This window comes from Trachymyrmex septentrionalis, unplaced genomic scaffold (genome assembly GCF_001594115.1).
Source record: "Trachymyrmex septentrionalis isolate Tsep2-gDNA-1 unplaced genomic scaffold, Tsep1.0 scaffold22, whole genome shotgun sequence".
Taxonomy (NCBI): Eukaryota; Metazoa; Arthropoda; class Insecta; order Hymenoptera; family Formicidae; genus Trachymyrmex; species Trachymyrmex septentrionalis.
The window spans coordinates 1,856,720-1,874,398 of record NW_017305375.1 but is presented as its reverse complement, the minus strand read 5'-3'; the positions used below and the strand labels follow the sequence as shown (position 1 = coordinate 1,874,398).

The window sequence follows — 17,679 nt, the reverse complement described above, 5'->3', positions numbered from 1 at the left end:
TAAAGAATATCATAAACACACAAATAATTAACTGTTATAAATCGTTCAATGAAGATATTTCTACTTAGAACTTACGATTTATTTCTTGTTTATGTGAAGGGTAGCACAACTATTTCTAAGAAATTCTAGAGATGTGTTATGTCGTTTATTTTGTAGCTTTATTTGTGTGTGTGTATTTAAGAATCGCATTGATGTAATATATTTGGTATAATATCATATCAAAAAGAATAGATCGCATACACAGAAAATAAATTAGATGAATAAAATTTACATATAAAATTAAAAAAAGATTTTCATTGATAATATTTTTATTAAATGTTTATTTATAGCACGAAATTTATATATAACCATTATATTATCCATATAATAACTTTGCCTTGTAAAAAATTTAATATTAAAGTCATAAAGTGTTTAATAAATATTGCATATCTTTAAATTAGTTCAGATAATTCTAATGTATTTATATTATACGTAAAGAGCTAAAATGGAAGCTTATTTATTTCAATTCAAAAAATTTTATCTTATAATTAAATTTCAATATTTTCAAAGATCTGTCGATCTGGAATTGGGGCATATTTTTAGTAAAAACACAAAAACTATTTAATTGAGAAAATATACCGTTTACCGATATCAACAGAGCACAATAGTGATCTTGCCTTCCATGGAGTTTCACCTGGGTTGTACTAACACGGAGCAGAACATAGACAGTCTCATGTTAGCCTGTTGCGGTCTACTTGGAGTGTTCAAGATTATATGTTTCCGTATTTATGCGAAAAATTTAACTAACAATTACAGTTCTGCCCGGAATGATTATTTGACAATTAAAAACGCAGAGTACCGTGCCATCATGCGAAAACACGCTTTTATGGGAAGAATTCTCTCCTGTTTCATGGTGTGTTTTGCTTACATTAGTGTGGTAATATATTCGCTAATGCCTCTTCTTGGTGAAGATCTGGTTGATTATCAAGATAATCAAATCAACAAAACAAATGAAGATATAGTATTGGAGTATCCAATGCCATCAAGATGTGCGTTAGAATATTTACATGTCCCAAGGAGCATGTATGAATTTATCTGTATCTTCGAGTTTATTGCGCTAATACTTACGTCCACCTGTAATCACGGTAATATCCATTTATTATTTAATACATATATATTTCTTTACATCTTCCCATCATGAAATATTATTTAAGATATGCCAGAATTCTGAACACAAAATTATATCCGAATATTTTATTAATTTTATTGAAGTAATTATTATTTGTTTATTACTAATTATAAAGATTTACTCTCAAAGTTCTAGAGAATAAAAGTAGAAAATATTTTCATAAAAATGTTATACGTAAATACAAGGTGTAATTCTGTAGATATACATAATATATATAAAGAATTTAACAAAATATTACAGAGTAGGCTACAGGACTTTACAATTTTTAATAGATAATAATATAAAATATAATTTAAATATGTTAATTTCTTGTTATATAACTATAGAAAATAGAATGTTTTATTTCGATTTCTTGATTAAAATATAGCACAGAATTAAATGCAGGAACCAATTATAAATTAAAGAACTAACAGAACTGCTTTGTCCAATATTCAAATAGCATTCTATTTTTTATTGGTATATAAGAAAAAATTAATATTAAATTATGTTTGGTAATGTTATTTCATTTTGAAAATTGTAAGGTTTCCGTGACTTACTCTGTATATGTATTTTTTTTATTATATTAAGTATAATATATTAGGTATATTAAGTATACATATATTAAGTTGTATCATTGTATTTTTTTTTCCTTTGTATAAAGGTAATGATTCTTTGTTTCTCCATATTACGTTGCATTTGTGCGGTCAAGTAAAAATACTAAAAGCCGATTTCTTCAACTTTGTTGTCTCAAGTCCGCAAGTCTATGATCGTTTCAATGATCTAATTAGGAGGCATAACTATCTAATGGAATTAGCCAAGGAACTGACCGAAACGATCAGTATAGTTTTGCTAACGCAGTTATTTATTAGCAGCATTCTGTTGTGTATAATGGGTAAATATTGTATTTATAACATTATAAAGTTTATCAAAATATGTATGTTACAAGAATCTGAAGCAGATGAATAATTTTTCAGGTTTTCAATTTATCTTAGCATTAAAAGCACACAACGTTGTTGTTATAGGAAAAAGCGCTTTGGTATTGTGTACCTCCTTAACGCAGTTGTCCATATATAGTTTTGTCGGCGATCACTTGAAGTCTCAAATGGAAGAAATTGGATTTTTTATTTATCAAAGCAATTGGTACAATTTTCCTACGAAATTGGCGAGAAATTTAATCTTCATCATTATGAGAACACGATCTCCCGCCAAGCTGCTGGCTGGAAATTTCATTGTGGTAAATCTGGCAACATATATGAGTATCCTGAAAACTTCTATTTCGTATCTATCTCTGTTACGTGTAATGATAGAAACATAAAATATAACACTCGTAATATGAATACATTGCAAAGTACAAATCTACGATTTGGAATTATGTTTGACAAGAGAAAATTCTGTATAAATAAAAGATTATTAGAATATTATTTTAATAACCTTGCTCTTACAATCACAATATAGTCGTCTAATTGTGTCGAAAATCGATTATTTCTTCTCATAAAGAAAGTTTCAGAAATATATACTTACTTGAAAAAGACATGCTGTCTTGTAAGGAATTACCACTTTAATATTGTACCTATATGTTTTTTACAAAAAAATGTCACTTTTTGTTTTTATATTATTGTTTTATACTTTTGTAAAAATTCATTTTTATTGTATTAAATTATTAACTTATCAGTAATTATATTGTACTAAATTATATTAATCAACGAAATTATATCAAAATATTTCATCTTTATTTTGGAGGCTTCAAGGCATTATTTTATCATTATTTCATTATTAAATATTTCAAAAAATTCATAATGTTATGCATTTTATTCTATTCTATACGATTTTTTTTTACTTTCTAGAATATTTTTTTTACTTTCTATAATATTGTAGATATTGCCGATAGATGGAGACAACGGAATTTACTTTCTCGTAAGCAAGAACCATACAGTAGGCGTTGTCTACGAAATAAGAAGTAAAAGTAAGAAATTGACTAATCACAATCGATTATAATTTTCACATTCGACTATTATTGATTAATTTCTTATTCTTACTTCTTATTCTTACTTATCCGTGTATTGTAAACATCTCATAATAGTCATAGTGTTATGTGATCTTTTACCACTGTTCCAGTAAAATGATTTTTTTTTAAGTCGATTCTCCAAAATAGAATTCCCATGATGAAAGTAAAACCGTGTTTTGGTATACACTGCCAGTACTGAAAAGACACGTAATATAAACAATATTTTATATTAAATTGCGTTTTTGGTTTGAAATTGTTTATAACTAAAAATATATATTCTTAATTGATGAACAGATGACTAGAAAATATTACAGAAAATAGTTCAAATTTTCGGAAGTATAAATTATATCAATGTGCACGTCAATTAGTTAAATATTAAGAATCAAAAAGTTTGAAGAAAAAAAGGTAGTACCTTGTTCCACTGCCCTTGTATAAGGGTCAAAGGGACTCTATATGAGAAAATGACATATGGTCTATCATTATGCTATTAGATCAATGACACGTATTAGAGCTATAAAGTGTTACGAATTACAAATGACGAATAGTCACTTCCCGGCCATGTGCAATGGTTACAAATTCGCAAAGCTACAGAAATATTCAACGTCGGGGTGCATAGCGAAATGCGTTCCGATCGATAAGTAATAAATGAAAATATGAACTGCGTTAGCTGCTTACGCTCGATAACACCGTAATCCTTAATGTATGCAATGTATAGCGTCATGCAAACCGTAGAATAAAAAAATATTGCACAAATTTTCTTTCAGCGAGTATTGTGGCTGTTCGGCTCATGACAAGTTTCGATCATGGCAGAAACTTTGTATTGATATTTTCTTTTTTTTTTTTTTGAGATAGAATAATTATTAATTTTGTGAACTGTTGTTTATACGCTTACATATAAAATTTATTAGTAAAATTTTCTAATAAAAATATACATGTATTCTTCGAATATATCTTATATACCTCTCTTCATATTTAATTTATTATTATGATTTTTTATTATTATGACAACATACTGTTATGATAGTTTACATAACGTATAAGCAAATTCTTCTTTTAGTAATTTCTTATATTTTATTATTATACCAATGATTAGGTCATTTCTATCCTTTGCGATGTCGCCTACTTCACAAAATATTAACTCCAAATCTGATAAAGATGTGCATGGAACTGCCTCAAGAGATTATCTGTTTGTTCGATGCTTAGATCATTTGCAACAATATATATGTCTTACTATATATTTAATATATATTAATATATATTTCTTTTTTTAGTTAATCAGCATATCTACAGGAAATGTTGCCACCGATCCTTTTGCATGCATCTCTGTAGTCAATTGAAAGTGCTCAGCCTATTACATAGAGCTGTTACTGTTCCACAAAGAGATGTAAGAAAAACGGATATTGGAAACAAACTGAAATAGTTATGATAATCGAAAGATACTGTTTGCTTTTAAATCTAGCCAAAGACATTGTTGATATAGTCATTTTAATGACTATACTAACCCTCCACGCTTTGCTTATATGTTTAATAGATAATATGAATAATACAGACTATATATTTCTTTTTTTTCAATATTAATTCTGTATCACAGCGTGCTCGTTTTATGTCCAATTAATCATTTAAAAAAGAATAATAATAAGATTAATTGTTGCAAAAATAGATAGTGAATATCAAGTATTGTTCAAAATTACAGCTCAATTTGTTGTTAGTAAATTGTGAATTTTTTTAGTTACAAAATGTATAATCTCTTTTAATACATTATAATGATACGAATGTTTTTTAGACAACTATATCAGCTTCTTATACAGAAAAAAACTTTGTCTTCAAAAATGCAATTTTTCGTGTGATTTATTTAAGTAAATGGTATGATTCGTCTACAAAAATTCGGCGAGATTATATTATATATTTTATAATTGTTCGTGCTAGAATCCGTTCGTATAAGAGTAGATAAATTTTATATTATAAATCTTAATAGTTTTAAAAATATTCTGAAAGTCTCGGCTTCTTATTTTTCCGTATTACAAATTATGATCGTTCAATAAATACTGTTAGAAACATAAATATATTTAGTTAAAGTTTAGAAAATTTTTGCTTTTTACTTTTTGACTTGCGAAATAAAAACGAGATATGTATGACTCACCAGTTATATTACTTTTAAACTTAATTTATAAAATTAATAAAATTCGATCGACATTGTTGCGTCTGCATTGCGAAACTGAAATAGAACTACACAGAGAGTAATGTAGTGACTGAATTGTTCAAGTAAACGGTCTGTCGGTTTCTCCATGCAGAAAAGAATATAGTTCAATGTTCGTAACAACTTAGAAGAAATGGTTACATAAATTCTTCAAAAACAATTTGGTGTAAAAGCATAATATCCTGCACTTTCTGATAATGCGTTAAGACAGCGAAGATAGGTTGATAAGCGGGTATATGTTTCAAGTTGAATAAAAAATGAATACCTGCGTTGTGTCGATGTACTGGGCACATTATTGGTTATTGGCATCAGTTACAGTTATTACGTCGACCTGATGGCAAGTGAACGATGGAAGAACGACGTCGCATATGCGATGACTCCCTTCAAACTGTTAACGTGGCCCATCGGCATTTGGCCACTTCAAGTTTATAACATCTATTCGCTAATACGATGTGTCTTGGTCACTTGTTGCATGGTATCGTCTCAGTTTTGACGATTTTTGTCACAATACGTAGATGGAACTTTTACGTTAACACCACAACAATTAAAATAAAACTTCATTCATATCGATAATAATATCAAGTGTTTAAATTTTTAAACGATAGGTATCCTATTAGTGATGACATCGCTAAATTGTGTGTTTTTTTTTTATTAAAAAAACGAGTTTTTTTCAGAAGTAATAAGTCATTAATAGAGAATATCATAGACACAATCATTGTAAATTGTTCAATGAAGATATTTCTACTTAGGACTTATGGTTTATTTCTTGTTTATGTGAAGGATAACTATTTCTAAGAAATTCTAGAGATACGTTATGTTGCTTACTTTGTGACTTCGTCATTTGTCTTGAATAGCATTGATGTAACATCTTTGGTAATATAGTATCAGAAATAATAAATTACATATATACACAGAAAATAAATTAGATAAATAAAATTTATATATAAAATTAAAAAAAGATTTTTATTGGTATTATTTTTATCAAATTTTTATTTTTAGCACAAAAAAATTTATATAACTATTATATTATCCATTGTATAATAACTTTGCTTTGTAAATATTTTAATATTAAAGTTATGAAGTGTTCAATTTTGCATATCTTTAAATTAGTTCAGATAATTCTTATGTATTTTTACATATATACGTAGAGAACTAAAATGGAAGCTTATTTACTCCAATTCTAAAAATTATATTATAATTAAATTTTAATATTTTCAAAGATCCGTCGATCTGGAATTAGTACATATTTTTTTCTAGACACAGAAACTTTTCGATTGTGAGAATATATCATTTATGCATATCAACAGAGCATAATAGTGATCTTGCCTTCCATGGAGTTTCACATGGGCTGTACTAACACAGAGCAAAATATAGATGGTCTCATGTTAGCCTGTTGCGGTGTACTCGGAGTGTTCAAGACTATATGTTTCCGTATTTACGCGAAAAACTTAACTGACAATTACAGTTCTGCCCGGAATGATTATTTGACAATTAAAAACATAGAGTATCGTGCCATCATGCGAAAACACGCTTTTATGGGAAGAATTCTCTCCTGTTTCATGGTGTGTTTTTCTTACATTAGTGTAACAATATATTCGCTAATACCTCTTCTTGGTGAAAATCTGGTTGATGATCAAGATGTCCAGATCAACAGAACAAATGAAGACATAGTATTGGACTATCCAATGCCATCAAGATGCGCGTTAGAATATTTGCATGTCCCAAGAAGCATGCATGAATTTATCTGTATCTTCGAGTTTATTGTGCTAGTACTTACGTGTACCTGTAATCACGGTAATATCTATTTGTTATTTAATATATATGTTTTTTTACATCTCTCGTCATCATGTAATGTTATTTAAAATATACCGGAAATCTGAACACAAAATTGTATTTGAATATTTTATTAACTTTATTGAAGCTATTATTAATTGTTTATTGCTAATTACAAAGATTCACTCTAAAAGTTTTAGAGAACAATATAAAAGCAGAAAATATATTTATAAAAACGTTATACATAAAAACAAGATGTAATTCTGTAGATAAAGATAATATAAGGAATTTAATAAAATACTACTGGGTTTAGGCTGTGGGAACTTTGCAATTTTTTAAATATGATAATAATATAAAATATAACGTAAATATTAATTTATTGTTGTATAACAACAGAAAATAGAATATTTTATTTCAATTGATCTTTACATTTAGATCCAGCGAAGAACTAAGTGCAATCATATTAGAAAATTGACAGAACTGCTTTGTGCAATACTCAAATAGCATTCTATTTTTTATTATTAAAAAACAATTAATATTTTAATTATGTTTTGTAATGTTATTTTATTTTAAATATTGTAAGATTCCCCTGATTTGCTCTGTATATATATTTTTTATTACATTAATATATGAAATAAAATTTATATTATTGTATTTCTTTTTTTTCTTTTTATAAAGGTAATGATTCTTTGTTTCTCAATATTACATTGCATATGTGCGGCCAAGTAAAAATTCTAAAAGCCAATTTCGTCAACTTTGTTGTCTCAAGTCCGCAAGTATATGATCGTTTCAATGATCTAATTCGAAGGCATAACTATCTGATAGAATTAGCCAAGGAATTGACCGAATCGATCAGTATAGTTTTGCTAACGCAGTTATTTATTAGCAGCATTCTGTTGTGTATAATGGGTAAATATTGTATTTATGATATTATAAAATTATTCAAAATATATATGTTACGAGAATCTTAAGCAGATTAATTTTTCAGGTTTTCAGTTTATCTTAGCATTAAAAACACATAATGTTGTTGTTATGGGGAAAAGCGCTATGGTATTATGTACCTTCTTAACGCAGTTGTCCATATATAGTTTTATCGGCGATCACTTGAAGTCTCAAATGGAAGAAATTGGATTTTTCATTTATCAGAGCAATTGGTACGATCTTCCTACCAAGTTGGCGAGAAATTTAATCTTCATCATTATGAGAACACGATCTCCCGCCAAGCTGCTGGCTGGAAATTTCATTGTGGTAAACCTGGCAACATATATGAGTATTCTGAAAACTTCTATTTCGTATCTATCTGTGTTACGTGTAATGATAGAAACATAAAATATAATACTCGTAATGAAAACAAAGTACTTGTAAACTTTACAAAGTATTGTACAAATCTACGATTTGGAATTATGTTTGACAAGAAAAAATTCTGTATAAATAAAAGATTATTAGAATATTATTTTAATAAAATTGCTCTTGTCATCACAATATAATCGTCTAATTGTGCCGAAAATCGATTATTTTTTCTAAAAGTATTATACTATAAAAAAATTCATAGAAATACAGGGTTGGCCATATTCGACGGAAAGATGTTTTTTTTTTAATCATGGGAAATGTGTTTTTTTTGAAAAATATATATACTTGAAAAAGCTTGTAAGAAATTATTACTTTAATATTGTATTTATATGTTTTTTAGAAAAAATTTTTGTTTGTTTTTATTCTATACTTCTGTAAACTTATTTTTATTATGTTAAGTTGTTAATAATTGTAATGTTATCAATAATTATAAATATCACTTTGCAAATATCATATTATTAACTCATTATACTTTACTAACATACTTTAAACATAATGATTATTATCTTTTATCCTTTATATTTAATTTTGAATGTTCAATTATTAAGTAGAATCATTGCAATGTATTGCTTAAGATGTTTTTTTTAATATTCTATTGAAACCCAAAAATCCATGTCAAGAATAGGTTGCATTACGGATCACACTTGTCTTGAAATACAATAATACATCAACGTTATCAATTAAATTGGAAGAGATTTTACATTTTTTTAATTATACTGCATAATTTTTAAATTCTGAATTCATTCATTTTATATCGAACGACGCACATTTTTTTCGACATCACTACTAACACGATCTTTTTTCTATTGCGCTCGTACTGTAGGATTATGGAAGATGTAGACATGCGTACTAGTATCTTTTCACGTTTATCTTACTACCATTCATCATGCATTGTATAAACTAATAAAACATGAGCCTAATGGTGATAATAATGTCTTATCTGCATATCCCATGGTAATGTTCATGACAACGTTCATAAATCGACATTGAAATTGCGATATTAAAAGTTGTACCCATAGTAATGTTCCATAACAACATTCGTAAATTGACATAGAATTTGCAATATTGAAAATTGTACCTATAATAATGTTTTATGACAAAAACGTTCGTAAATTGACATTGAATTTGCGACATCGAAAATTGCATCCATAACGACCGGACAGTTTTGAATGTTCAGTCATCCGTGTAGTTTGTGTGATCACTATAATGTCTGATGATGTTTGGAACGATGATATCGCTTATGTGTTCTCTACTCATAGAACATTTATGCAAATACTCGGTATATGGCCGTTACAAAAGAGGACAATAGTCACGATAATCCAATGGAACGTAATGATATTTCTACAGGTACGTTGATAGTACATTGACAGGGAAGAAATAAATTGTAAAAACGTTGCAACAGAAAGAGAATAAGTATACTGGACAATACGAAATTATTAAGTCTAAGAATTTATGCACAAAAAAATTATCAAGTGTCTTCGTAAATAGTGCAAACTTTTCAAGTGCAAATATATTTTACACTCATTATTATACATGCATATTTTCTAAGGCAATGGGATTATTATTAGCTTTCACCACTCATCTTTCTGTTTATGGAATTTACTGGAAATAATGGTGATACCGGATCAAATATAGATGCCATATTGTATCTTTCATGCACATTGAGTTTAAATTTGAAATATATCGCTATTGCTGCTAACAGAGAAAAGTTAGCTAAAAATATTAAAGCTGCTGTTGCCGATTGGCTGTCTGCAAAAAATGATGAGAAATCGTATAAGGTTATGAAGAAATATGCGTCTAAATCCAGACTGTGTACTCTTTTTATGTTGTATTCAGCTTTCATGTGTGGTTCTCTCTATATGCTGTCCGTCTTAGTTATGAACTTAATAGAAATATTTTTACAAGATCAAATGGTGAATGTATCAAATGGTAATGTGACGTTTTTGGAATATTTGTTGAATTATTATCCAATAAAAAATACTTTTTAAATAAACATGCTAGAATGTTAATAACAATTACGAGGAATTATTCTAAGAAATAAAAAAGTCCATATTTTTTTTATTATTCAGTATTGTCCTACCAAGACGACGTTATTTGTCATTTTGACGTTAATAAAAATGATGTTTTTAGTTACATTTTGACATTAAAATGGCAACAAATAACATTTGGCTTATACTTAGAGTGTATTAGAAATAAATTTATTTTGTAAATTATTTTTTTTTGTTACTATATTGAATTTTCTACTCTAGGAAAATTTTATCTTAAGAGAAAAACATACAAAATATATGCAATCATATAAGTAACTATCATTTAGCATTTTCATTTAATAAAATACCCATATAGGGTTCAATCGACCCAATACTGGGCCATTACTAGTTGCCACAGTTCAGGTACTGAGGCAATACTGACAAACTACTAGCCCAGTACTGGCTAAATACTGGATGATAATTTCGGCTCAGTACTGGCAGATAGTACTGGTCCAGTCATTTTAGCCAATTATTTACCAGTGACGGCTCAATACTGATTGACAGAACCTTGACGTTAATTGACAGTCGTAGTGTTGATTTCATTGTAACTACTGGCAACCCTATATGAATAGACATAATCTAAATTAAAATTTTTTTACTAGAATCTTAAAAATGTTTAAACAAAAAGCATTGAAGCTTTAATTCTATGTTTATTATATTATTTTATTATTTGTTTTTTTTTTAACTTTAACTCTTTTATTCTAATATCTAAATTAATTATATTATTGTTCTTAAGAATTGTATTCTTATTGTATCCAGGTAATGTTAGTGCAACAGATAAGTTGTTTATAATTCCATGTGGTGAATTCGGTAACAAAATTAACGGCTTACAGTACTCGATGGTCATCGGCTTTCAAACTGTTCAATTACTCGTGATATGTATAATGCAACCTATTGGAGACAGTTTTTATATTAATGTTACTCTACATCTCACTGGTCAACTTAAAGTATTAAAAAAAAAATTTAAAAATTTTGCAAGCAAGCCAGACACTCAGATAAATCATCGGAAGCGCTTTATTAGCTTGATTAACAGGCACTGCGAATTAACGGAACTCAATCAGAATTTAGAAGATACGTTCAATCTGATTATATTGTTCCAACTTGTTATAGTAACGCTTCTGCTTGCGTTACTAGGTATCGTATCAAACATTACACGTCGAATTTATTGTAAATTTAATGATTTTTTATAAATTCTTATTTTTTATTAAGATATTCAAATATACCGTATTATATTATATTGTGATTAAAAATTTAATCGTATTATATTATATTAATCTTTAAGTTTTCATTTTTTTGTTTCTTTCAGGATTACGTATAATATTTTGTTTAAAACATCACTATTATGTCGAATTAATGAAAAGTATTTTACTTTTGAATTATATGCTTATGGAATCGCTGTTGTATTGTTATGGCGGTGATTTTATACAAAAAGGAAGTGAAGATATATTCCATGCAATGTTTAAGGCTTCCTGGTTTACATTTCCCGCAACGATGATGAAGGACTTGAACTTTGCTATGATGAGGTCAAGCTATCCGTTTCGTTTCACTGGTGGAAAATTTTTCTACGCTAATTGCGAGGCAATTGTGTACATTCTGAAGACGGCAGCTTCATATATTTCGGTTTTGCGAATGGCGCTAAAAGATTAATAAAAATCAATAAATCTAATCAGGGTACCTATCATGGAACATGTCAGAATGAATTCCGATCGAAATTATTCCGTTTTCTCTAGAAAACACAATAAAAATCTAGAGAATAATTGAATAATTACGATCGAAATCTATTTCGACTTATTTCATGATAGGTGCCTAGAACTTGCAGAATAAAAATTATATAAAAATTAACACTATATAAAATAGATTTAATTAAAATATTTTTAAATATATACTTATGATTCTTATATATAATTATTATATTGTTAATAACAAATGAAAAATAAATAGTTTTAATTATTATTTTAAGTAAATAATAATTACTTATTACTATATTATTATTATTATTATTTTAATAATTATTATCAAAAGTTTAGCAATGCTCCTAGAACAGAAATGCACAGAAACTCCATTGTACCTTTCATAACCATAACTTCTTCTACTTTGTCACATGTGTACTGCCGATAGATAGCTTCAGTCCTTTTTTTCTTTTACTTTATTCACTACGTCGCTTAGGTGATATAACAAAAAAACATTTTATTCGTGGAAAAGAAATGTAAACCTATATACAGAACATCGTCGTTCAACTCGTAATTGACCGCGAACATCTGTGTCTATGCGCTGACACAGCAGTATACATTGAAAATTGTGCGCATTATCCGCGAGCGTTCGAAAGATGCGGTAGAGAGACATAAATTTGTATCATACTCGTATACTTATCTTATCACCCTAAAGGTTGGTCAGTGCGGAAGGACTAGATGCATATAGACGCAATAATTTGCTTCGGGGCAAAAGTAAGCCATCGACCCGAACAATATCCGGTCACGCAGGACTACAATTTTTCTTTTTGGGGTCGAAACCAACTAATACATCGCCGAACATGAAGACAAATTGGAACAGTGGTATAGATTATGGTTTCTCTACGATAAAATCTATGATGTGGATACTTGGTTTATGGCCTTTGCAGCAGGATAATGTAGTTTACACGATTCAATGGTTCATAATATTTATAACAGGGGTAAAATAACGTAACATAATGTAAGATAACATACAATGTAGAAATTAGCTACTTGTAATGGTAAGAGAAAAAAATATGCAATTTCTTAATATAAAAATTAAGGTAAACAGTTGCACTGCATTTACTTAAATCTTTTTCAAGTTGAAAATTATAAGAATTTTAACTTTAAATTGTTCAATAATTAAGTCTATTATATCTGTATGTGATTGGAATAAATTCTATAATACGAGTAATGACATTATATAAAAAGTATATAAAATATAATACATTGAAAGATACATATTGATACACAATAATTTATTATAATTAATCATAATTTAAGCATAAAGAACAATTGGTGATTAAAATTTTATAAACAGTTTAAACGTCGTTTCTCGATATTTACTGTTTTTGATGTAGTGCAACTTCACATGAGAATGCAATTTTATATTTGCTACCGTACAGTCTCTCACAATGATCAACGTGCTGATAGAATCTTTCAAGAGCTGTGATGCTGTTAGAGACGGTTTGGATATTCTTCGTCTAATAGAAAGCTGCATGCATGCGTGGTCAAACATTGTTTTTCCACGAATTTACATGAAAAAGATTGCCATTAATGTCAATTCTGCGATCGACGACTGGTCGTCTCCGTCTATGAAAAAAGAGTCGCGCATGATGATGATGGGATATGCACGTGCAGGACGTCTAATCGCCCTGACTCAATTAATCGCTGGAGCAACAGCAGGCGCCTTATGGTTCATATCCGTCTTCCTCAGCAATAAACAAGAGGTTGTATTAAATCTTCATAAGACTATTGTTGAATAAAATTGAAATTTATTTTGTCAATAAAGGAAATGTTTTATTTCGTAAAAATTAATATACATATATTCTACAGGCTGCAATTATAGATAATGATACTGTAGCTACGTGGAATTTTGTCATTCCATCAACGTGTCTGTACAAAGGGGTTTCGTATTCCACGTACAAAATATTATTTATGATGCAAGTAGTACAAGGATCTTTGATATTGATATCAGAATGTGCTTGCGACAGTTTTTTCTTCGGCATCACTATGCATCTTTGTGGTCAACTAGAACTTTTGGGGATAGAATTTACGGAGATTAACAAGAAACATTACGACAAAAAGCGTCATAGAAATGTTTTAGGGCCATTAGTCAGAAGACATTGCCAGTTGATAGCACTGACCAGGAATATTGAAGACACTTTTAATATCAACATTTTACTACGATTTTTAATAATTAGCGTAGTTATTGCATCCTCAGGTATGAATCTATCAGGAATAAATCATTTTGATTTTATATTGATTCTTGTTGATATATTACAAAAGCATAAAAGTATATCTTAAAACTTGCCAGTAAAAATTATAAAAATGACAAAAACAGTTTTGCAATATACTTATGTAATTAGAATGATTGAATTACTTTTAAAGTAAAATTCATAATAAGAAAGATTAAAGTATCAATATAAAAAATAATAAAATATTAATAAAAGTTATAAAACTTATTATGAAATACTTTAATGCATAAAATACATCCAGTCTAAAAATCTAAATTAACATAATACATTCATAATTCGAAAAGCTGCGTGTTTTCAGGAGTAGGGATTCTCCTATCAATTAAGCAACAAGATTACAAGGAAATGATAAAAATGTTCATGTCCATCCAATTTTATATGGTACAAACCTTTTTGTATACGTATGCCGGCGATACTTTGAAGAATCGAAGCGAGTCAATTGTCTACGCTATATACAGCACTGCATGGGACGAAATGTCACCTGTCATGGTGAAAGATCTGATATTCATTATGATGAGAATGAAGACTCCTCTTCGAATTAGTGCCGGAAAATTTTTCTATCTTACGCGAAACACTATGACAGATATCTTGAAAACCACCTTAACATACATATCGTTTTTACAGGTGACAATTAATGAATCAGAAAATCCTCAATAATTCCTGCTGTATAAAAAGTTATATATGTTAATAAGTAAAATGAAAAATATATAGTATATTATATTTCAGTACCTTACACTGTTTATTACTTTCAACCTTAACTGCTCTTAACCAAGGGATATATTTATTACGTATACACATTTGTGTACACATTTGTTATTTTCTGTTTTACCAATCTATGTACAGTCTATTTTTTTAAGCACTTATAATCTTCTTCCTATAAATATGACAAAAAAGATAGTCGTTATTATGATGTAAGGACAACTTTTTATCAAATTAAAAATTATATCTTGCGAAAAATCTCAATCTGAACAAATCAAAATAAAATTTTAAAATCCTTATATCTTATTTGTTTTACACGAATTGATAAATACTTGATGAGTTGTTGGACATTAAAATTGCGCACCTTTAACAAAATATGCACGCAAAAAAATTTTAATTATTTAGCGATGATTCATGATAAATTGAATTAAGAACCGTGCCATACTCTTTATACTTTTCTTTATAAAAACATGTATTGCAGGAGAAATTACACTATAATGTTGACGACACATGATAGTCGTATCGAAGACGATGTATCGAAACGAAAATAAAACTTTCTCTTCTCTTTCCGGTTTCTTTTTGTTTTTTACCCTTTTGTACTTTCATAAAAATAAGTTTACATCAATTGTTCTGAACAACTGTACTTCGGAAAATAACAGAGCATACGGATAAGTATTCAAATGGTGCCTACACTTCAATAAAATATGAATACAAACGCGAATTTTATCGCATTATGGACTAAGACTGACATTTGTGAATACAGTGCATCTCTCCTTGACTACCATAATGTCATCGAATGACGATATAGCGTACGCTATGACCCTCGTCAAACACTTAACTGTACCCATAGGTGCTTGGCCCTTGCAAGAATACAATAAGTTCGCTTTATTGCGTCATATCTTGTCTAGTTTTGGGTTGGTACGTTTCCAATTTTCACGTCGTGAAACGAAATTTTTCTTCTTCTTGTGTCTTCGATGTGTGAATATTTACTATAAAATAATAGATATTTTATTTTGCTCACATAGTCGAATCTTAATAAACAGATCCATTTTTATTTTATGTGTAGAGTGTGGTGGTAATCGTACAGTATCTCGAACTCTATTACAATTGCACAAGCGCAACCGCGAATCTTGACGCTCTCACGATTTTTACATGCGGTATTCTTGCTTTAACAAAAATAACATGGTTTCGTATATATGCTGATAATCTGATTTGCAATTACTCTTCTGCTATGAACGATTATGTTACAATCGACACCGAGAAGAAACGCATCATTATGCGAAATCATGCTTTTTGGGGAAGGATAATCTGCATTATCGCCTTATTGATCTCTTATGTCGATTCGGTAATCTTCATCGTGGGACATGCAAAACTAAGCAGTGAGGAAGCCAAAATTAATATAACTATTCTGGGCCATCAAGCAGGATATGCTATTCCGTCAACATGTACCTTGGCACATTTTCACATTTCAACGGGCTTATATTTGATGATTTTTATACTGCAGTATATTTTTTTAGTAATCATGTGCATTAGCAATCACGGTAGGTCATTACCTGTTTATGTAATTATTTTTACAAAATGTTAATTTATATAGGTATATATATATATATACATACATATATATATATATATATATACATATATATATATATACATTATTTTTAATGCGTTCGAAATGTCTAATAAATATTTATTAATAAACTTTGTAATCCATATAATTACATTTTGAATGCAAAAGAGGAATCACTAAAGCCGTTCTTTTTGAGTTCTCAGGATTTTCAAAAAATAACTTTTTTTTGTACTTTATTATCATTAAGAATATAAAAAATAATTATTAGATAAGAAAAAAGCTTAATATTCTACAATAAAAATATTTGATTAGTTCATTTATTAGTTATGAAAAGGGCTAGATACACTATAGTGATATTCTGAATTATTAATTATAGCTTTATAGATTGAGTTTTTTCTGCTGTTACGTCCAGACTCCACAGTTCTTTTCTTTGACAAGAAACTTTCGTCATCACAAAGAATTAGTGAGCAGTAAACCACTTGAAATAGGAGCTGAGAGCAATAAATGCTCGTTTTAAACTAACAACCCATCCGGGACTGAACCGTTGGGTTAGATATTTGAACCAAGTATCAAATAGACAAACCTTATCTCGAGGACTATAAAATGAAATAAGAGCTGAGAACAATAAATGCTCAGTTTTTAACTAATAAACCATTCGGGACAGAACCGTTGGGTTGATATTGGAACCAAGGGCCAGATAGGCGAAACTTAAGAACAAACAGACTAAGCTTTGTAAAATGAAAAAGCGGCTGTGAGCAATAAATGACATGTGGCTCGCATCTATTAGACACTCGAGAAATGACGATTTCGTTGACGAAAGTTACGAGTATCTTAGACACATAAACAATATCCTTAACCCTGGATTGGCTCAGCAGTACACGTACTCTGCTCTCGGCGTCACTAACTCGCCATATAAAAGGAGAGGTCCTCCACGAGGAGCGTCACTTCTC

The 17,679-nt window shown here is 28.9% G+C and overlaps 1 protein-coding gene across 1 annotated transcript in view; it reads left to right on the top strand.

Annotated features, from left to right (window-relative positions):
* Positions 1 to 931: 931 nt before the first annotated feature.
* The window catches only part of LOC108748217, a 34,673-nt gene continuing 17,925 nt past the window's right edge, over positions 932 to 17,679 (top strand). The window contains exons 1-12 of the mRNA XM_018486250.1: positions 932 to 1,028; positions 1,809 to 2,039; positions 2,122 to 2,403; positions 6,667 to 7,143; positions 7,801 to 8,031; positions 8,111 to 8,276; positions 12,885 to 13,167; positions 13,612 to 13,935; positions 14,042 to 14,429; positions 14,762 to 15,001; positions 15,923 to 16,077; positions 16,226 to 16,604. Coding sequence (XP_018341752.1) covers positions 932 to 1,028; positions 1,809 to 2,039; positions 2,122 to 2,403; positions 6,667 to 7,143; positions 7,801 to 8,031; positions 8,111 to 8,276; positions 12,885 to 13,167; positions 13,612 to 13,935; positions 14,042 to 14,429; positions 14,762 to 15,001; positions 15,923 to 16,077; positions 16,226 to 16,604 — 3,253 coding nt within the window. The remainder of the gene's footprint in view (positions 1,029 to 1,808; positions 2,040 to 2,121; positions 2,404 to 6,666; positions 7,144 to 7,800; positions 8,032 to 8,110; positions 8,277 to 12,884; positions 13,168 to 13,611; positions 13,936 to 14,041; positions 14,430 to 14,761; positions 15,002 to 15,922; positions 16,078 to 16,225; positions 16,605 to 17,679) is intronic.